This window comes from Trachemys scripta, chromosome 14 (assembly GCF_013100865.1).
Source record: "Trachemys scripta elegans isolate TJP31775 chromosome 14, CAS_Tse_1.0, whole genome shotgun sequence".
Classification (NCBI taxonomy): Eukaryota; Metazoa; Chordata; order Testudines; family Emydidae; genus Trachemys; species Trachemys scripta.
In genome coordinates, this window is record NC_048311.1 from 11,924,278 (window position 1) to 11,946,285 (window position 22,008).

Genomic DNA, 22,008 nt, shown 5'->3' on the forward strand with positions numbered 1-22,008 from the left:
ATTGCAACAATGGAGAAACGCTATCAGGGCAAATGGAGCCCATCAATGCTTGCAGACTATTGCTGGACAGTGACAAGAGATGCTCCATTTAATGAATACAAGAGACAAGCCAAGAAGCGCCGAGTAGACACTGAATAGGACTAAACTATGTACAGAATAGTTTTTTGCCTTTTGTTTCATAATAAATTTTATTTATATAACCCTTTTGCTGATTTTTAAAGTGTTACATAAACAGGACAGGTGAAATATCATCATGTAAAGCAACCATAAACACATGAAAAGACCTAGGTTTTCAATTTATGATTAAAACTCTACTATCTACAAAATATACATAGACATAAAATGTAAAAAATTAAATATCTTAGAAACAGTAGCCAGTTTTAATTGTCATATTTGAATTCAGCACATCAAAATACATAATAAATAGCACATTTTATCTCTGAAGCAGACGACTTCTCAAAAATTGTAGACCAGTGTTATTTCTCCTTCATCTACCCTTAACAGTCTAATGCAAGTCAGATCCTTAAAGCTACCTGCAACCTTTGCCTCCCTCTCTCCCCATTCCCTCAAATCAGATCTTTTCACATTTCCACTACTTTCAATAACTTTTCCTCTAACATCTTCTGGCCTAAAATACTACATAGCATTCTGAGCAAAGGACAAGGTCTAACTTCATAGGCATGGTAAGAAATGTGTTCTAACCATTAACCCTTACACTTATTATTCAGATATCAAACCCCACCCCACACCGAAGGGAAACATTCACTTTACTGTTAAAAACAAACAACCCACAACCAACAAAAATCAGAATGGTCACAAAATCCATGAGAAATACTATTTTGAAGACCTCCAACATAATTCTTGTCAGAAGCTACAGGTTACTGAATGCTGTGAGTGGAGGTCAGCTAGACACTTGATAAGCAGGCTCCATTTCTGGGGTGGCATCCTAAAGAGATGTGCAGGGACTGAGAGGCACACCACTTTTTAAGGGCTCAAGTGTAAGTGTAAGTGTGTGTTCGCAAGGGTAGGGCAATATTCTAGAGCTTGGAGGAGTTCCAAACAAGAAACTTGTTCAAATCAGAAATCTTTTAGAAAGATCCCCAACCTATCTGTACAGTACCCACCAAGAAGAATACTCTTCCTGGTAAGCATAAGCACAGGTCCTAGAGAACCATCACACTGAGAAGCAGGACAGGCACAAGATCAACTATTTGCACCGAAGAAAATGAGGATGCAAGAGTGACAGGCAACCCATTTGATCTAAAACTGCAGAAACAGATAGTTAGCAAACACTGAAAGGGAGCTAAGGGCCTTTGAGAGGTCTCCATGGTGCTGCACCATAAGGGACCACACCAAAGGATCATTAAGAGCACTTTGCTGGATAGGGAAATGCAGCGGAGTCCCTGGAAGAGCAAACAAAGTGGGAAAAATCCATCCCCAAAGTACAGGTAAGGAAGAGGTTAACCCCACCAAACAGAAAAGAGTTACTATAAAATGGGAGACCATTTGGCTGGAAGGGAAGCTCCAAACCTGTTCTTACCTGTGGATAAAGCTAAAAAAAAAAAAATAGTCAGATGGCCCAGATTCCTAGAAGGCTGTACTCACGGCTAGGTGGGATAAGGTGAAAGAAGAGGATTTGACTCCTAGGATCTAGTCATGGTACTTTCATGGACGGGGAAGTCTGAATATAGAAATCCAGCTCTTGAGGAGTTCGAGTTAGTCAACATATCTGGCTACATTAGAGTTTCAGCTACACACACACATTTTAAGCAAATGCCACAGAAGAAACTGTGCAGCTGGTATCAATTCTGGGAGGAGATGACAAAGTTATTTCTCCTCTGAAGTGGAAGTGTGGAATACCAAAGGAAGGTCTGTAGTCAAGCAATTTCTTTAAAAGCAGAGGTGAGGGGGAAAGAGTGCAGTCAGCAGATCAGGTCCAGGGATCCTCAGCTCCTGCTGCTCTTTTCTGCTGATCTGGGTGCTCCATTCTTACCTGGGGGGCTGCCTCACAATCCCCCTCCTCCTCCCCTCCCCCACACTCCTAGCATATTTAGCTATGCCAGCATAACTAACATATGCCAGGCCTCAGAGTGCAAAAGCAGCTCATCTTACATCCTTGAAAGCAATTCCCTTTTCCCAAGTGAAACTATCAGAATTCCTTGCTCTTGAGATCATAGATTCTAGAACTGGAAGGGACCTCGAGAGGTCATCAAGTCCAGTCCCCTGCCCTCATGGCAGGACCAAATACTGTCTAGACCACCCCCGATAGACATTTATCTAACCTACTCTTAAATATCTCCAGAGATGGAGATGCCACAACCTCCCTAGGCAATTTATTCCAGTGTTTAACCACCCTGACAGTTAGGAACTTTTTCCTAATGTCCAACCTAGACTTCCCTTGCTGCAGTTTAAGCCCATTGCTTCTTGTTCTATCCTTAGAGGCTAAGGTGAACAAGTTTTCTCCCTCCTCCTTATGACACCCTTTTAAATACCTAAAAACTGCTACCATGTCCCCTCTCAGTCTTCTCTTTTCCAAACTAAACAAACCCAGTTCTTTCAGCCTTCCTTCATAGGTCATGTTCTCTAGACCTTTAATCATTCTTGTTGCTCTTCTCTGGACCCTCTCCAATTTTTTCTTGAAATGCGATGCCCAGAACTGAACACAATACTCCAGCTGAGGCCTAACCAGAGCAGAGTAGAGCAGAAGAATGACTTCTTGTATCTTGCTCCCAACACACCTGTTAAAACATCCCAGAATCACGTTTGCTTTTTTTTTTTTGCAACAGCATCACACTGTTGACTCATATTTAGCTTGTGGTCCACTAGGGAACTAGGGGTTATTTCTCCTGTACTCCTTCCTAGACAGTCTATTTTGCTTCCTTTGTAGGAAGTTGTACAGAGGGTCTGGGCCTTTGCTAATAAGTAATAGTTTGGCAAGAGTAGCTGCTTGGGAGAGCCAAGATGGTGTATGAAAGGTTAAGACTTTGAAAAGTGGCCACTGATCATTGTTAAAGGTTTTCTCTTCCTCAGTGAACCATCTCCTAGAAGATGGAGAATACAGTGTGGGTTGATAAAAGTTGTCTATCTTTGTATCTTCCTAAAAACTGAGGTGAGAATGTAACAGAATCTAGACAGTCTCTTCCCATTCTGTACGTGTGAAACTGATTGTTCTTTCCTAAGTGGAGCACTTTGCATTTGTCTTTGTTAAACTTCATCCTGTTTACCTCAGACCATTTCTCCAATTTGTCCAGATCATTTTGAATTATGACCCTGTCCTCCAAAGCAGTTGCAATCCCTCCCAGTTGGTATCATCTGCAAACTTAATCAGCACCTCTCCTACTCCATTGGCATGCTTTTTACATTCTCTCCTCAGTTTTTAGGAAGATACAAAGATAAAAGTTCTCTATCAACCCACACTGTATTCTCCATCTTCTAGGAGATGGTTCACTGAGGAAGAGAAAACCTTTAACAATGATCAGTGGCCACTTTTCAAAGTCTTAACCTTTCATACACCATCTTGGCTCCCCCAAGCAGCTACTCTTGCCAAACTATTACTTATTAGCAAAGGCCCAGACCCTCTGTACAACTTCCTACAAAGGAAGCAAAATAGACTGAGGTGGTTATATGTACTACTACTCCAATTGACAGCTCTTTATCCTCTACTTCCTGTGATGGTATCCATAAATTACACACTGACAAGTTTGTTTAAAATGACAGACATCTCATGCACTTGTATGAAGTATGACATGAAGTCTGCTTTTTGTGGTCAAATTGGCCAGTTTAAAAAACAACATTCATTTTGAGCTCAGAGCAGCCCCTTCTCCTCCATAACTATAAATGCATCTTGTGTCTTCTTGGCATACCTCTGATCTTTGATATTCAGCTAATCTGACCAAACTGGGGTTTGGCTCTTCCTCTACACCAGAACTGTACCTCTATGAGTTCTACAAGGCCCAGTTCTTGAGCTTCTCCTCTCCACCACTAGCATTTGCTCCTGTTTATGCCAATATTCCAGTAAATACTCAATGCTTGAGCAAGCACACTCATGTTTGACTCAATCTACTTCAGCTAAGAGATTAACAAAAAAATACTGCTCTTGGACAAGCAGAGCATCCCTCAAGCAAGGCTCCCTTCTTAACTCAGGCCTTCAGTCCACCCCTATGAAACTGCAGTATCATCTTGATCCCAATTCTTCTCTCCAAATTGAAAGAAGTTATTGTATCAAGATCTTTCTAGAATAATTAATTATTATTATTATGTGGCTCCTAAAGTCTTGATAGCAAAGTCCAGTTGTGACAGTCTATAGTTAGGGCCCAAATTCACAGTCCATTCTGGTCAATTTCACAGTCATAGGCTTTTAAAAATTTTAAATTTCATTGTTTCAGCTATTTAAATCTGAAATTTCAGGTGTTGTAATTGTAGGGGTCTTGACCCAAAGAGAACTTGTGGGGCTGGGGGAAGGGGATCACAAGGTTATTGTGTGTGTGTGTGTGTGTGGGAAGTGTACAGCTACCTTTACTTCTGCACTGCTGCTGATGGTGGCAGGAGCCCAGCTCTGAAGGCAAAGCAGCTGCCAGCAGCAGCACATAAGTAAGGATGGCATGGTATAGGATATTGCCACCCTTACTTCTAGGCTGCTGCATGCAGAGCTGGGTCCTCAGTCAGTAGCCACCTCTCTGGCCACCCAGCTCTGAAGGCAGCAGCACAAAAGTAAGGGTGGCAATACCGTGACCCCTTTAAAATAACCTTGCAACCCCCCTGCAACTCCCTTTTGGGTCAGGACTCCCAGTTTGAAAAATGCTGGTCTCCCCCGTGAATTCTATATAGTAGTGGATAAAAGCACACAAAGGACCAGATTTCATGGCCAGAGACTCATTTTCATGTCTGAATTTTGTAGAGCCCTAACTATAATATTATGGTCATCACTTTTACAAGACTATGATAAAATTTTGTATCAAGCATGCCATGTGAAAGACCATTTGAAAACTCAATCTGCTGAATATTGTTGTCCTGGTAAAATGTGTGTAGCAACACTGTATGAGAAGTTATTAGATTATATTATGTTTCACTATTTAGAAAATGCTCCAAAGTTAAGACAAGCAGGTCTAAACCACTTTTTCCGAGACAAAGATGCACTAGCACCACAATCAGTATTAAAGAGCAATCACCAACTTATGCAGCCATTTTTCAGCAATGGGAAGGTATAAGCAAAACAACAAAGAGTACATTACATCACAGGAACATTTTAAACCTCACATCCACAAGAGACTACGTGTCACCATGACTCAGCAAGGATATTTCTAGCATAAGAAATTAAGTTAAAGGGGGAGCAAGACACTTGACTTCACCTCTTTTCCTCCCATCTCTCTGCTCATGACCTCAAACAAACACCTGAAGGACTCTGAACTGTGGGGTGGGGCAGCCCCTGACTGAAAGGAAATCCAGCCTGTGGTAAAAGATCTTGCTTTAAATCTTATTAGTGTGTTAATTCCTAAACTTAAAAAGATAAAAATGCAAGTTAATTTCTTTTGTAACCAATTCTAACTTTTATGCCTTATCACTCGGATTCACTTAAAATATATATCTTTCTGTAGTTAAGAAGCTTATTTTATGTTTTATGTAATCCAGTGTATGTTCAGATCGAAATGTTTTGGAAACTCCACTTAAGACAGCAAGGTTGGTGCATAATCATTTTCCTTCATTGAAATGATGGCCTTACTATGAGCTTGTACTATCCAGAAGGGTACTGTGCAGTACAAGACACGCATTTCTGGGGTCCAGGCTGGGACTAAGAACTTGCAGGTGTCACCCCCATACGCAGTTCATGAGTGGCTGGGAGAGTATTCATGTATTCAGCTGGGAGTGATTTTAGATGCTAGTGCCTGTGTATGAGCAGGACCGGAGTGGTGGCTGTTCACACCAGAGTGGTGGCTGTTCACACCAGAGTGGTGTAAAAAGCACTCCAGGCTAGAGAGTTAAGGGGAAACCACTGTTTAACAGTCCAGGCTGTACCCTGGGAATGTCACACCAGTTTTAGAGTCAGCATCAATGGTTAGGATTATTGAAAAGACATGTAGATGAAGCATAGGTATAGCAACCACATACAAGTTGCATAGGATTTCATTTAATAGTTGCGTTTACATAGAGAATGTTATTTTTAAATTTAGTGCATAATTACAGTGTTTCACATCACCGCAACATCTATTTAAACAAGAAAGTGACAGGTTCTCAGCTTTATCATCATAAGCAGCTCATATCTATATTTGCTGTCTGAGTACTCACACTAGAGTTTGCTTTGACATTTAAGTGATACTGTGGACAGACAATATATAAACTAAGCATTTAGTTCTCAAACTTGTCTATACTCAGTTTTATTTTTTCCATCCTAATCCTGAGCATCTAATTAATTTTAGTTATAAACTAATGTGAGGCATTCCAAGAGTAAGTTTCACTGAGCTATTTTTCTTAAGGGTCTCCCTTCCACTAAAACCACCATCTTCAGTATAGACAGTTTACAAATGAATACAAGTAAATAGTGTGAGTGAGCCACTAAATAAAGAAATATAATCGACATATTAGCAATGGCTAGACTGAGAAAAAAAAACTCTCCTCTTTAAGCATTCATATTAACTGGGTAGGCAATATGTCCTATAGCTAACCTACTCAATGTACACGCGAGAAATTGAAGAGATTGAGTTTAATTCTTTGGAACAAATGTTTACCATACTGAGTCAAATATTTAGGCAGATGTTACCATTTCTTTTAGGACAAAGAACCTAGTTGTAGATGATGATGATACTCTGACTCAGCAAGCGACTATGTAATTCATTTGCCAAGAGCAGAGATATGGCAAGGAGCCACTCTTACTGTACTGCCACAGACCTTCAATCAACATTGACCCTGTTTTATTTCATCAAGAGGCAGCAATAGCTTTGCAATTTCTCATTCCAGAGGAAGATAGTGATAAGTTAGATGTTTCATTTTCTATTTCCAACCCATTGAGAAGAGAACTTTATCTATTGGTTTATTTTAAGCACAATACATTCTTTCCTGGCTCACTACGCTGATACAAGATTCCAAAAAAGAAATTAAATAATATAGTTGGAAAGCGGTGGGAATTCATAAAGATATGATAACCTCTCATTACCTTCTTTAATGTACAGCTAGCTAAGTTAAAGCAAGTTATCTGCTCATTCATGTACTATATTAAACAATGGCAATTTGTTGATGTTAAGACTATAAAATCTTTCTAGTCAGTTGATGCTGTCCACTTGTCAGTTAAGCATGTCCAAGGCAAATGCTTTAACTAGATAGTATGAGCGAAACATTGAGATGGCCATTTGACATTCTATCGCTAAGTGGCCCTTAATTATAGCTAGCTAATACTTGCATCAGTATTTTAATTATTGTATACAAATATATACAAAATTGTATACAAAAATTATTCTTTGTATAATGGTAGCACTTGCTAATCAATACATAAAGTAGCTAAGAGTCCCTGTCCCAAGCATTCTGTACTCGGACAGAAAAAAGTTTACGCTTTAGGTTATCAAAATCCAGTCCGAAGTCTATACCCACCTCCTCCTCTTCATTTTTTAAACAAATGAAGCAGTTGATTAATTCAGTCTAAATTAGCAACCATATTAATTTTCCCATAGAGGAGAATTTAATGGCCAATACTTACATAGATGAGTCCAGAGTAGTATCGGTCCTTCAAATTATGCAATACAGAGGCTTCATTTAAGCAGGTTAATTCCGCCATATCTTCCACTTTAGAGAACTTGGGGGGATTCATCTTCTGAATATCATCTTTGTTGACCATTGCTTTCTTTCCGTTCTCTGCCAGTTCAACCAACACTTCATCTCCTCTTTCCTCCTTGATGCTGGCTGCCTCAAAGCCATGGCGCTCAGAAGGAATCCATACCAGTTTTTTAGCAGTCCAGTCAGCCTGGGTAGCAGGGTTGTAGATTACAGCCCTATCCACAAAGAGATACCTCTCTGGATCTTCCTGTCCAGACCTCTGCGCCATTGTAAATAGAGGTGTCCACTAGCATTCACCTTGTTAGATGGAGAAAAGGTATGTCAGTCACTGTACACAGTTTGCGATTATTTCATAGTTAAACCATTTAACATATAAAAAGAAGTGGCTAATCGGCATATTAAATTGGATACCTAGTAGGGATACTACTTATATAAAGAATCCTGATGCTACTTATCAAGTTAGTAGTTTAAACAAGGTCATACCCTGACTAAAAGGTCCTGCTCTATACAAGTTAAAAATCACATTCATAAATAGAGCAATAGGGAGACACATTTATATAGGAGGGGAATAGTGCAGGGGGTCTCTTTACTGTACATACCAAGTCTGCAAAGCAAGGATGATAATAAAATAAATAATAATAATAATACCTAGTTTTTGTATAATAATTTTTACCAGTAGATCTGAAAACACTTTACATTCTTTAGTGTATTTGTCTTCACAACAGCCCTATGATATACACTGATCTGTTTCCTGCAACCTGAAACACCAGATTTAATACATGTTTGCCCAGAGGTACTGTAAAGAGTACTGAAATAGTAGTCAAAGGAAAGCACCACTTTATTTGTTCTGTGCAGCACATAGCTGGTTCTCAATACATCATCCAAACAAAACTGAGCAGTGAAATCAGATAAGTTAGACTAAAAACACTGATTACAAAGAGAATTTTCCTTGAGAGATAAGAACTTTATATGTTTTGGGTTTTTACACATCATATAGCCACTCGTTGTATTCTTTCTGAAAGCAGATCAGATTTATCATGGTTTTACTTTCCATCAATTCCAGCTGCAAATGGTAGGTGCTATTATGTTTTAAATGTTTCCAACAAACACCTTGTATCATAAAACCTGTGTAAGTATAAAATGTAATAAAAATTGAATAAATTTTTTAATCAATTCTCATACAACTGAGAGAAGACAAAATACCAAAATGTCTCAAGTATTTCATTTGATTCCCATCTCTCATCCATTAGACTAGTAAATGTGACCAACAGCCGCAAGGACAGTTGCATCTACACCTCTACCCCGATATAACGTGACCTGATATAACACCAATTTGGATATAACGCGGTAAAGCAGTGCTCTTGGGGGGGGGGGGCGCTGCGCACTCCGGCGGATCAAAGCAAGTTCGATATAACGCGGTTTCACCTATAACACGGTAAGATTTTTAACGTTACATCGAGGTAGAGGTGTATTTGATTAAGAACTCCCAAAATGTACAGTTTGGTTATCTTTAAGCACTTGAGAGTAGGGAGGTTGGGCCTAATGGCTTTTCCCTATCCTTAAAAAAAAAAAAAAAAAAAAAAAAAAAGAAATCTGAATTTTCACTACATACAAAGCGTTTGGGTCACTATATATCTTGTTTTATTCATCAGAACTATTTCATGGTAAATTTATAACCGTTTTCCAAGCATTTAGAGCATTAATCCATTGAGAAATCTGTAGTTTGGCAATCTAAACATTTGAAAAATCCTGTGTTTGAAGCTAACTGTGTATTCGCCACTTTTTATGCTATAGCATGCATTCAGATGGAAGTCTTACAACTCATCCACCCTCAAGTGAGCATTCAATTAAATACTTAAGTACAATACTAATGTCTACATCTACAGCATGTCAGTTTGATAAACTGTTCAACACAACTAATGCAAAGCAAGCATGAGGTCATTCAATCCACCAGAGGGCTGTGAAGCAATCTGCTTCATTTACTACAGAATGGCTTAATTCTGCATCAGATCAAGAATTGATTACAGCAATAACAGCTGAATTTATTGGAAGAAGCTTCTGGGAGAAAAACCCATGGAGAAGAAAAGAAGAGAGTTAGAGGTGACTCCAAATGACTGCAGGAGCTCCATCTGATTGTTTACCTCAGCAAGGAATAACAAGTTACTAAACCATTCAGAGTGCTAGTTACTTGTAGAGCCTTCCGTCCAAATCCAAAAAGCTAGTCATCTTTGTAATTCTAGATTATTACTTGATGCTGCAGATAGCTTCATATTATAAAACCTAGCTTCCATCCAGTGTGAGGCACTCTCTCACTGTCAAGAAGTCTGACTGGCAAATTGTCTTCCATAAAAATTTATCATTTATAATCTGAATTAGGATCGGTTTCACATGCTTGTTTTTTAGTGGTTTTGGGACTCTATTACCTAGTCAAATTAATACAATAACAAAAAGATTGTTTATAAGTAAAATTAAGGGCTAGAAGTTGAAGCATTAGATTTACTCCCAAAGAGTATATGAACTAGTTCATACCAAGAATCAAATCTGTGTATTAAATATTAAGAGTACAGACCATTAATAGTCATTTTTCATTTTCTGTCCTCAATGCACAGATGTGACCCAGTTACTCAGGACAATGCCAGGTTGCCACAATAAGGATACCCCTACGGAAGCCAGATATATTGTGCTTTGCCTTAATGAGGGCTTTTTGCTAGACAGTATTATTTAGGGGGAAAATAAATTAAAATCCACTTTCATAATTATACCATTTCACCATGCAGAACTCCAGTTCTCACAATTAAGATGCTAGTACATAATCCCACGCATATTACAGTTCTAAATAAAAGGTTAACAAAATAAAAGAGCACCAGCAGAGGTGGGGAGCGGCATCATTCAGTGAAGCCTTGGCATTTCCAAGGACAGAAATTTGTAAGAAGAGCCTCATTCACTACCTAGAGGTACATTATTTTTCATAAATATAATGCTAAAGCCAGCAAGAGTCAATTTCACAGTTCAAGCTACTTTTCTGATTTAAGCATTAATCAAACAATGGCTTCAGAATGAAGTGATAAGGCAGCAGGCTGCAGTTTTTAACTAGCCCGGACACTAAAGGACAAAAGAGCAAGCTCCAGACTTGGACCATTTTCTTTGGGGTTGCGGACAAAACACTCCACCTATTCTATGGCCTCGCATGTTCACAGCATTGCATCTTGCCAATCCCTTGGTGTTTGGATCCCATTTAACAGCACTAAGGCCCACTGGCCGCTTCACCCCCCCCCCCCCCCCCCCACCCATCCCCCCCCCCCCCCCCCGCCCAAAAAAAGAGGCAGGAACATGATCTAAGATACGCTCAGACCCACTGGTGCATCACAACGCAAGTATTTCGCCCCACCCGCAGAACGGGACCCCACCCCACCCCCAAAGGGGCCTCCTCAGCCTCAAATCAGACACTGCCATCAACGCAGCCCTCTCCTTTCAGCAGCGACTCCCCCCATGCCTCTGGCAGGCTGGCAAGCCACTAGTCAAGGCTGCAGAAGGGAGGAGATGGGGAAAATGGCCACCTTTGTGTGATCGATACAGACAGGAGCCTCAGCACAGAGGCTCAGGAGAAGGAGCCGGGGGGTGGGGAGAAGAGACACCCGCACGGGGGTGCAGCCCCCCCAAACAGGGGCCGGTGAAGGGGGAGGCTGTAGCTCAAGGCAGCTCCTCTCCGGGTAAAGTGGGCTGCAACGATCAGGCAGGGTCTTTGTCTCGCGTGCCACCGCCACCCCCGCCCTGCCGCCCCCTCCCCACAGCGAGCCCAGGCTCAGCCGCACGCCCACCCCGCAGGCGGGAAAGAGCCGGGGGGGGGGGCCGCACCCACCACAGAGCCGGGAGGGCGGTCGGCTGCACGCCCCCCGCTCCCCACATACACCCTCCCCCAGATCTGGGGGGGGCTATACGCCCCCCCTCCCGCTATACGCGGCGAAGATCAGGGCTGCACCCTGCCTCCCACACTGAGGGGGGCCCACAGACACCCCCACACAGGGGCCGCACCCCCCTCGCCCTACTCCGCCAAGCCCCGAACAATGAGGGGACGGACAGTCCGGCCCCGCTAACCGAAGTCCCCTGGCATGGCCCCTCACCTACAGACGCTCCGTATCCCCGGAGCTGGCGCCTCCCGCCCGACTCCTCAGCACACTCCCCACTACACCCCCTCCTCGGGGCTCCTTTAGCGCCACCGCGCGACCCCCTCCCGCTAAGCCCCGAACAAGGCCCGCCCACCCACTCTACAGCATCACCCATTGGCTATCTCTCATGTCCATCACAGGAAGCACGTACGGCCATTGGCTCGCTTCGCAACCCATCTCCGGTAGGGCCATAGCAACCTCCACAAGCTACCATCCAAAACCCGCCTCCTCCCTGGCCCCTCCCCACTGTTCTACCTGCCTATCAAGGCAAAAATTCATACCCAATGGTGGTCTTCACTCCTGTCAGCCACATCAGTGGGCCGCAGAGATCCCACCTAGGCTCCTGGGCAAAAAGCTTGAGAGCAGTGTCGGATGGCACGTGAGAGGGGTTGCAATGCTTGAAGCTGGGAGTGCTCCTGCTACCTTGGGCTGGGGCAAGGAGCTGAGCGCTGTCTGGGGGGGGGGGGGCATTAGAAAAACCCCTATCCCCGCCCTCTGCAGGGAACTGCAGGGAACATCCCCAATCCTTTCCTCCGCCCATTCCCCCCACCCTCAGGGAACTGCATGCAACACCGTTTATCCCCGCCCTCTGCAGGGAACATCCCCAATCCCCCTCCTCCACCGCGCGCAGGGAACTGCATGGAACATGCCCTATCCCCGCCCCTGCAGGGAACCACATGGAACACCCCCACCCCCTGCAGGGAACTGCATGGAACATCCCCAATCCCCTCCGCCTCCGCAAGGAACTTCATGGAACACCCCCCATCCACGCCCCCTGCAGAGATCTGCATGGAACATTCCCTATCCCCATCCCCTCAGGGAACTGCATAGACATCTCCCCCCACCCCCGTCCCTGTCCCTACTCACTGCAGGGAACACCCACTTTCCCCCACCCCCATCCCTTCCCTCTGCATGGAACTGCATGGAACATCCCCAATCCCCTCCCCCTCCCCCGCAGGGAACAGCCTGCATGCAACACCACCTATCTCCCCCTCCCCCTGTAGGGAATTGCGTGGAACACCCCCCATCCCCACCCCGTGCAGGGCACTGCATGGAACACCCCCCATCCCCACCCTGTGCCTGGCACTGCAAGCAACACTCCCCATCCCCGCCCCCTGCAAGGAACTGCATGCAATATCCTCTATCCCCACTCTGTCAAGAAGTCTGATTGGCAAATTGTCTTCCATATGTATGCCATAACCCCTATCCTCACCCCCTTGCAAGGAGCTGCATGCTATACCCACACTATCCCCGTTCCCTGCAATTACCAGCATACTGTTGCTCCCCCACCAAGGAAATGTATGCAACACTCTCTTCTATCCTCCCCACCCCACAGTGCATAGAACTGCATGCATGAAACCACCACTAGCACATTCATGCACACTAGAGTGACCAGATAGAAAGTGTGAAAAATTGGGACAGGGGATGGGGGTAATAGGCACCTATATAAGAAAAAGTCCTGAATATCGGGACTGTCCCTATAAAATTGGGACATGTGGTCACCCTAATGCACACATCCTGCATGGTAAGTGTGTGCAATGTCCCCAACTTCTCATGTAAATGTATTCAACTTAATCCACTGAAAGACAGATCCATTTGTGATTCACAATTCGGTGTCAGCAACTCTTATCAGGCCTGACAGACTCACTACACATCACACACTGGTGTCATGATATTTATTTAAAAGATGACTGGTAATATATCATTTGAAATGACACACTGGTCTTTGCTGTCACTGTGAAATGTTTATATATAAGAATTTTGTAGATAAAATTATGGATACTCTGATAGACAAAGGAGACAAAAAAGGTATCTTCTATGTAAAGGGGAAAGAAAATATGATGGCAACAGGAAAGAAGGAAACAGATCAGTTTGCATTTTAGCAAACGCCAGCAGGGAAAGAAACCAGTGTGGAACTTCCTTCACCACCAGACTCCATGTCGCCTTCCTCAGAGCTTGAATTAACTTTACTTTGGGCAGTAACCTTTCACAAAATCCATGTCAAACGTTCACTGGACTAGAAAAGAGAGGGGCAAATAACCCCAAGTTATCTTTCACCAAGAGGACAAAGGAATCCAAACTTTGGCCTTTTTTGGGGGGAGATCCAGACCAGAAGAGTGGTCAACTCTCTTGCTGGAAGGTAGATTGGTAAGGAGACTAACTTGAACAAAGGCTGTAGCTTGTTTTGTTAAGTCAGCCTCTAGGAAGCATTTTTCACTTTTATTTGCTTGTAACCATTTATAACTCTATCTTCACTTCATTTAAAATCGCCTTCTGTTAATAAACTTGTTTTACTTTTACTCTAAACCAACCCAATGATGTGTTTGATTTAAAGTGAATGGTAACTCCAGTTAATATGGCAAGCTTCTGGGTAGCTTTAAAGGAACAAACTAACCATATTATCTCTCTGAATGGTCCAGGAGGGGGCTGGACATTGCAATGCAGACAGTTTGGGGAAAATTCGGGACTGGGGGGGCATTGGGGTCACCTTGCCAGGTGTGACCAAGGTTGGTGGATGCCAGAGTGTGGTAGTGGTGTGACATACAGGCTGCTGGAATCAGAATTGCTGAGTCAGAGCTGCTTAGCACACAGACACTCCGTGCATGCTTGTATGCTGACTGGACATGTCCAGCCCAGAGACATACAGCAGCAGAGCATTTTGAGGCACTCAACTTTACTGGGCAGGCGGTGGTAGAACCCCTCGCCCATCTGGATTGCACCCCAAAATGTGACACCCTCCCCCATTAAGGTGCACGCAACCTCCACCACCTCAATGCATGTATACGTTTGTACCTCTCCGACACTCTTTAACTCAACACGCATCCTGCACTGCCACTGGTCAAATATTGTGCCCATATTGGTCAATATGGGTACCATTTGGCCTTCTGCACTAGAGTTCTGGATTAGAGAAGAAGGATTTATTTTACAGATTGATATCATCTTTATTCTGCAGGTTGCAATAGATTCATAGCCAGAAAGCACCATCGTGATCATCTAGTCTGACCTCCTGCATAACGCAGGCCATAGAACTTCCCCAAAATAATTCCTTTTGAATTACAGCATAAATATTAGAAAAACATTCACAATTGACTTTAAAATGCTAGGGTATGTTCCCTGCTCTGTTTTACTCACATTCTGCCATATATTTCATGTTATGGCAGTCTTGGATGATGACCCAGCACATGTTGTTCTTTTTAAGAACACTTTGCAGATTTCACAAAACGCAAAGAAGGTGCCAATGTGAGATTTCTGAACATAGCTTCAGCACTCGACACAAGGTTTAAGAATCTGAAGTGCCTTCCAAAATGTGAGAGGGACGAGGTGTGGAGCATGCTTTCAGAAGTCTTAAAAGAGCAACACTCCAGTGTGGAAACTACAAAACCCAAACCACCAAAAAAGAAAATCAACCTTCTGCTGGTGGCATCTAACTCAGATAATGAAAATGAACATGCATTGGTCCACACTGCTTTGGATTGTTATCAAGCAGAACCTGTCATCATGGACGCATGGCCCTTTGGAATGGTGGTTGAAGCATGAAAGAACATATGAATCTTTAGCGCATCTGTAACGTAAATATCTTGCGATGCCAGCTACAACAGTGCCATGTGAATGCCTGTTCTCACTTTCAGGTGACATTGTAAACAAGAAGTGGGCAGTATTATCTCCTGCAAATGTAAACAAACTTGTTTGTCAGAGCAATTGGCTGAACAAGAAGTAGGACTGAGTAGACTTGCAGGCTCTAAAGTTTTACATTGATTTTTGAATGCAGTTTTTTTTCAACATAATACTACATTTGTAAGTTTAACTTTCATGATAAAGAGATTGCAGTACAGTACTTGTATTAGGTGAATTGAAATATACTATTTCTTTTTTTTTTTATAGTGCAAATACTTGTGATCAAAAATAAATATAAAGTGAGAACTGTACACTTTGTATTCTGTGTTGTAATTGAAATTAATATATTTGAAAATGTAGAAAACATCAAAAAAATTAAATAAATGGTATTTTATTATTGTTTAACAGTACGATTAATCACGCTATTAATCACAATTAATTTTTAATCGTGCAATTAATCGCGGTTAATATTTTTAATCGCTTGACTGCCCTAATTTTAATGTATGATTAGCCCCACTGTCATTATTGGGACTACTCATGTGCTTAAGGCTAAGCATGTGCTTAAGTGTTTGCAGGATCAGAGCCTAGGTTTGTAAATAAATATTAATTAATCTTAAACCAGTGTTTGAAATTTCCAAAGCAGTTCAAGGGATTTAGGCACAAATCTTACATTAATTTTTAATATAGAGGGATTTTTTTCATGAATTCCCTCTAAGGGAAGATGTGTAGCTAGATCCCTTGCACAGCTTGGGACAACTCTGTAAAAACCAAATATCCTTTATTTTATCCCATATCCCTACCCAGCTTTCACTTATAAGCCAAAAACTCCTCGCCCCCGATTACTCCACCATGGGCTTCAGACAGTTCCCTCCCTCTTCTCACAACTCTATATACTCATCTGAGAATCTCACTCACCCAGCACATCTGACCCAACCCTCCTGCAGAATGTTAGTTAGCCTCTGCCTGCCTGTCTGTGAGAAAATAGCAAGACTCAGGGCTAGCCTAAACTAGAAGCATTACAATAGCGGAGCTGCACTGATGCAGTTGTGCCGCTGTAGCATGCGCATTGGGTGAAGACACTCTCTCCCACTGGCAAAATAAAACCACCTCCTCAAGAGACAGTAGCTATGTCGCTGGGAGAAGATCTCTCACGGACATAGCGCTGTCCACACCAGCACTTAGATCAGTGTAATTTATGTCGCCCAGGGACGTGGCTTATTCACCTCCCTGAGCAACATAAGTTATACCGACATAACGGGTAGTTTAGACAAGCCCTGGGTGAAAAGGACCATCCGAGTGCTTTACTTGACCCATTTGTTACTCTAACGATGAGCAACATTGAGAGTCACAATTTAAATCTAAATGTGTAAACTGGCAAGAATTTCTATTAACACAAAAAGAAAAGGGTCAGATTTGTCTAGTGGTTGCAAAGGAAAGCATGGAGTCAGGACTTTTGGGTTCGATTTCTGTCTCTACTGTTGACTCACTGCATGAACTTGGGCAAGTTGCTTCATATCTCTGTGCCTTAGTTTGCCCCTCTCAAAAACTGGCTTATTATACCTACTCTGCATCTCTGGGGTTATATGAGGCTTCATTCATGAACAGAGGTGACAAGAGGAGGTGAAAGGGGGAGACAGTTCTACTGGGGTCCCAAGCCAGGGAGGCCCATCTATAACTATAATCTATAACAACACATCTATAACTGGGATGAAACGGGAGGGGGCGGGGACCCAGCGAACATGAGGGTACTGAGGCCCCAAATTTCTCTCAATAGCCCTGTTCATGAATGTGTACAAATTGCTTTGGGATCCTCAGAGGGCAGGTGCTGGAGGAATTCAAAGAACTACTAATGTCAAGGGAAAAAAAGAGATTATTTTTATGTGCTTCTTTGTTTTGTTCGAAAAGCTTTGGGGCCTGAAATCAGGGATTGGAAATGAAGAAAATAAAAATATTCCCCAATTAAAAATGACTTAATAGGAAGCATTTCTAGGAAAAAGGCTTGAAAGGAATGGAGATATTTAAGCCTCATGATTAATACATGCATTTCGCTGCCCTCGGAGAGGTAACAAATTGTAGGAAGATGAGTTTAAACTTATTTCCTGAATCATACTGCCCTCCAGTCCTGGTCCATGTATGTATCTGATGTGTCAATAGGAAAAGGTCTGAAATATGAGGTGTTCTCCAGGGTGCCTTTTAGGGATTAGTACCAAATATGAGCTACATTGTCTCACCAATCATAGGGTTTAGTCCTGGATACTTTAAAAGGTAGCTAAATCAGGAATGGAAAGTTAGCTTCTTACTCACAAAAGGGGATTGCACAATAGTTCATTGGACTGGCTGCTATAAAACTGAGGTCAGATCAGCAAAAATAGCCACCTCTTCAGCAAATGAGTCAAGATCAGAGCAGCAGAGCTAGCGATCTGAATTCCGTTCTAGTCCGTATCTGATGGTGGTATGGGTATTCGCTAGCAGCTGGGCTGAAAGCAGTTACTCATTGTAGAATGTCAGCTGTCAGATTCGAACATAGAATGTCCAGAAATCAGAGGACCTGAGACATAACCAGGTCAGAGAATTGTGGCCGCCGTATGTAGAACAAGCTGAGCATACATTGTCCTCTTAGTTAATCCAGTTCTCTTTTGATATAGGGGGCTATTGTTCTCTCAGTCTCTCTCCCCCTTCGCCTTCCTTGCATGTGTTGCTTGCACTTGGAAGAAGCAGAGGTAGAACAGTAAGTGTAGCTTGCACCTTCAGCGCAAGGAGTTAGCATGTGTTTTTCTTCCCTTCAGGAAAGAAGAGGAGGATTCACAGCAATGGCCAGAAGGCTGATCCTCGCTTTCTACTCGAAGCAGGGAACTAGTCTATAGTATCATTTCTCTCCTTCCTAACCCAGTGCACCCCTGGAATGGGAAACCATTTCAGGAAACTTCACTTGCCACAGTTGTAGGGCTCAGTGCTTATATTTCTGTCAGCTTGAGAGGTTGCAGTTTATTGGGCCTGATTCTTATCTCAGTTACATCAATGTAAATCTGGAGAAACTATGCTGAAAACCATAGAGTTAATCCTGATTTAGACTGGCATTAATAAAGGAGAACAAAATTTAGCCCACTAACTAGTATAAGAGCCAGAATAACTATTTCTGGAGTATGTACCTTGAAAGTCTCTAGGTACAAGGAAAATGGTAATGTTTAATGTGGATCCATGCCATCTGTGCCTCTTCCAGTGTCTGAGTTTACTCAGCGTAACTGTGAGATTAGGTGCTTGGATGCCATGGTGATGAGCACATAATAAATACCTAGATAGATTAGATAGATTCCCATCTGTGTATTTCAGATGTAGGATTTATTTGTAGAATAATATATCATGTCCCGTTTCTGTGGCCTATATGGAAGAAGTCTAAATACTAAGATGGGTGAACTCGAGTGCCTGGTATTAAATGAGGATATTGATATAACAGGCATCACAGAAACTTGGTGAAACCATAGGTGCCAACTCCATGAGTGCTCCAGGGCTCAAGCACCCATGGGAAAAAAAATAGTGGGTGCTCAGCATTCACTGGCAGCCCCTGCCCCGACCAGCTCCTCCCCCTCCCAACTGCACCTCGCGCCCGGTGGGTGATCAGCTGTTCACCCAGGCAGGGTGAACACCCAGGCAGCCGAGCCCAGGCAGGGAGCGGAAGCCACTTCCCCAGCCAGGCTCTATCAGGCAGCTGCTGGGCTGCAAAGCAGCAATCAGGAGGGGCCGGCGTTAGAAGCGGCTCACTCCCACTCCCCGCCCGGGCTCCCTCCCACCAGGGAGAGCAGTAGAATATGCCGGGGGGCCAGGAGCAGCAGGAGTACAGAGTGGCCCCCCTGCAGGTAACGTGAGGCAGGGAGACAGACCATGGTGGCCCCGGGCTGGGCACGGGGCAAGGGTTGGCTGGGGGGACACGTGACCTCCCCTTTTGATTGTGCCCCCCCCCCAGTACTGGGAGGTACCAGTTGTCTATGGGGCACCCTCAGGGGAGAGCAGGAAGATGCAGGGTAGGGTCTTGGAGGAAGGGATGGGGTGGAGGTGGGGCCTGGGATGGAGCGGGGCTCGAGCACTCCTTGGGAAATCAGGAAGTTGGTGCCTATGGGTGAAACGATGATAATCAATGGGACACGATAACACCAGAGTACAAAATATATAGGAATGACAGAGTAGGTCGTGCTGGCAGCGGAGTGGCACTATATGTGAAAGAAAGCATAGAGTCAAATATAGTAAAAAACTTAAATGAATCAAACAGTGCCACAGTATCTTCATGGATAGAAACTCTATGCTTGAATAATAGTAATATAGCAATAGAAATATATTACCAACCGCCTGACCAGGATGGCAACAGTGATTGTGAAATACTCAGGGAGATTAGAGAGGCTACAAAATCAGAAAACTCAATAATAATGGGGGTTTTCCACTATCCCCATATTGACTGGGCCCATGTCAACTCAGGACAGGGAGCAGAGATAAAATTTCTAATGGCTGCTTCTTGGAGCAGCTAGTCCTGGAACCCACAAGGGGAGAGGCAATTCTTGATTTAGTACTAAGTGGCGCACAGGCTTTGGTCCAAGAGGTGAATATAACTGAGCCACTCGGTAATAGCGACTGCAATGTAATTAGATGAAATATCCTTATGGGGGGGGGGATATCAAAGAAGCCTGCCACAGTAGTATTTAACTTAAAAAAGGGGAACTACACAAAAATGAGGAGGCTAGTTAAATGGAAATTAAAAGGAACAGTGACAACAGTGAAATGCCTGTAAACTGCATGGATAAGGAAATATTAATTATTCCTTCACATAACACAAGAACAAGGGTCAATAGGCAGCTGATTTAAAACAAACATAAGGAAGTACTTCTTCCCACAATGCACAGTTGCACAGTTAACCCATGGAACACGTTGGCGTGGATGTTGCGAAGGCCAAAAATATAACTGGGTTCAAAAGAGAATTAGATAAGTTCATGGAGGGTGGGTCCCTCAATGGCTATTAACCAGGAAGGTCAGGGACCCAACCCCATGCTCCGGGTGTCCCTACACCTTTGACTGCTAGAAGCTGGGACAGGATGACAAGGGATGGATCACTCAATAATTGCCCTGTTCTGTTCTCTCCTCCTGAAGCATCTGGAACCGGCCACTGTTGGAAGACCGGATACTGGGCTAGATGGACCATTGGTCTGACCTACTATGGCCGTTCTTATGTTCTTATGAGTGTGTCACATGCATGGGGACCAAAACAATTAGCTTCTTCCACTCTGGGTGGAAATAATACTCATCCCTAACCCTTCTGTCTGAGGTACATATTGGCTCCCCTAACCTTAGTATCCATGTGCCCCACAACACCCCTCTGAGGCAGGGCTGGCTGCGACCCAGCGTGATGATCCAAACCCAGCCCCATGCCTTCATGCTGCTCTCTAACCCTGCCACCCACTGCTTTGGGTGTATTTTTTAGACCAATCGTGCTTGTTTCTTTGAATTTTTCTGGCCACCAGGTATTAGGGATCAGCCTGCTTTGTCTCTCTGTTTTTGGATTCTTGTGTGTTATCATTGTGAATTCTAAGAAATAAAGTTGTGTTACATTGCAACCTTCCAGCAAGAGTAATTGTTTTTTATCGAACTTCTCTGGGTATATGCCATTGACATAACACCCTAGTACAGTTAAAAGGCAATTTGAGTTGCTAAAGACCTGAACTCTCAAAGCTTTAGTTACATGAGCTGACCCATCAACCTCCAGGGACTCACGCACTGTTGCCAACTCTCATGATTTTGTCAAGAGTCTCACAATAATTATTGTTTTCCTTAAATCCCCAGCTCCTGGAGTCAAGTGGATATGTGATGATTTCAGCCTTCATTCTTAAAGAAAAAGTAAGTTTCTAGCTCAAAAAGCAGAAGGGAAATAAAAATCTATTATTTTTCCATAATCTCTTGATTTTAAAGCCAATCTCATGATTTTTGGAGAGCCTAACTCATGATTTTTGAGCATTTGGGATTGGCAATACTGGGATTGTTTGCATGAGTGAGAACGTATCAGTTTGCAGTGATTGCCCTGATTATTGCAGAACTAGGCAGAGGGGACGTTTTCCTGCATTTGCTGGCATCTCCTATTAGAATCTCTGCTGACTGTTTAATTGGAGCTGATTTATTACTTTTTATTGCTGTTGGCAAAGTGCATTTGGCACAGCAGGCAGTTGTAGTATTGCTTTTGTGACTGAATCTCCAGTTTGGAAGTCAATTGAGAGGTTTTTTATAGATAAGCTGCTGCCAGGTAACGCATGCTATAGAAGCCCAACATGGTGGTAGGATAAATAATTTCTGCTATCTGTGTCTGTTACAGCTGACCTAGTCCCACTCTGGACAATCACCAATCTGTTGCGAGTGGATCCAAATGCTGGGTCCCACATGCTTCCAAGCCAGCTAGGTCTAAGTAATCACTGTTTCTAGCTCTGGGCTTGTA

The 22,008-nt window shown here is 43.2% G+C and overlaps 1 protein-coding gene across 6 annotated transcripts in view; it reads right to left on the reverse strand.

Annotated features, from left to right (window-relative positions):
- Positions 1-12,336, reverse strand: part of MYH10 (myosin heavy chain 10) — a 154,808-nt gene extending 142,472 nt beyond the window's left edge. For 3 of the 6 annotated variants that reach the window (XM_034790037.1, XM_034790036.1, XM_034790032.1), the window contains exons 1-2: positions 11,883-11,981; positions 7,685-8,058 (exon numbers count right to left, since the gene is read on the reverse strand). In XM_034790037.1, the coding sequence (XP_034645928.1) occupies positions 7,685-8,029 (345 nt within the window). In that variant the 5' untranslated portion in view covers positions 8,030-8,058; positions 11,883-11,981. Of the gene's footprint in view, positions 1-7,684; positions 8,059-11,882; positions 11,982-12,208 lie in introns of those variants that run through there. The other 3 variants (XM_034790034.1, XM_034790033.1, XM_034790035.1) reach the window with 3 other exon arrangements.
- Positions 12,337-22,008: the final 9,672 nt, after the last annotated feature.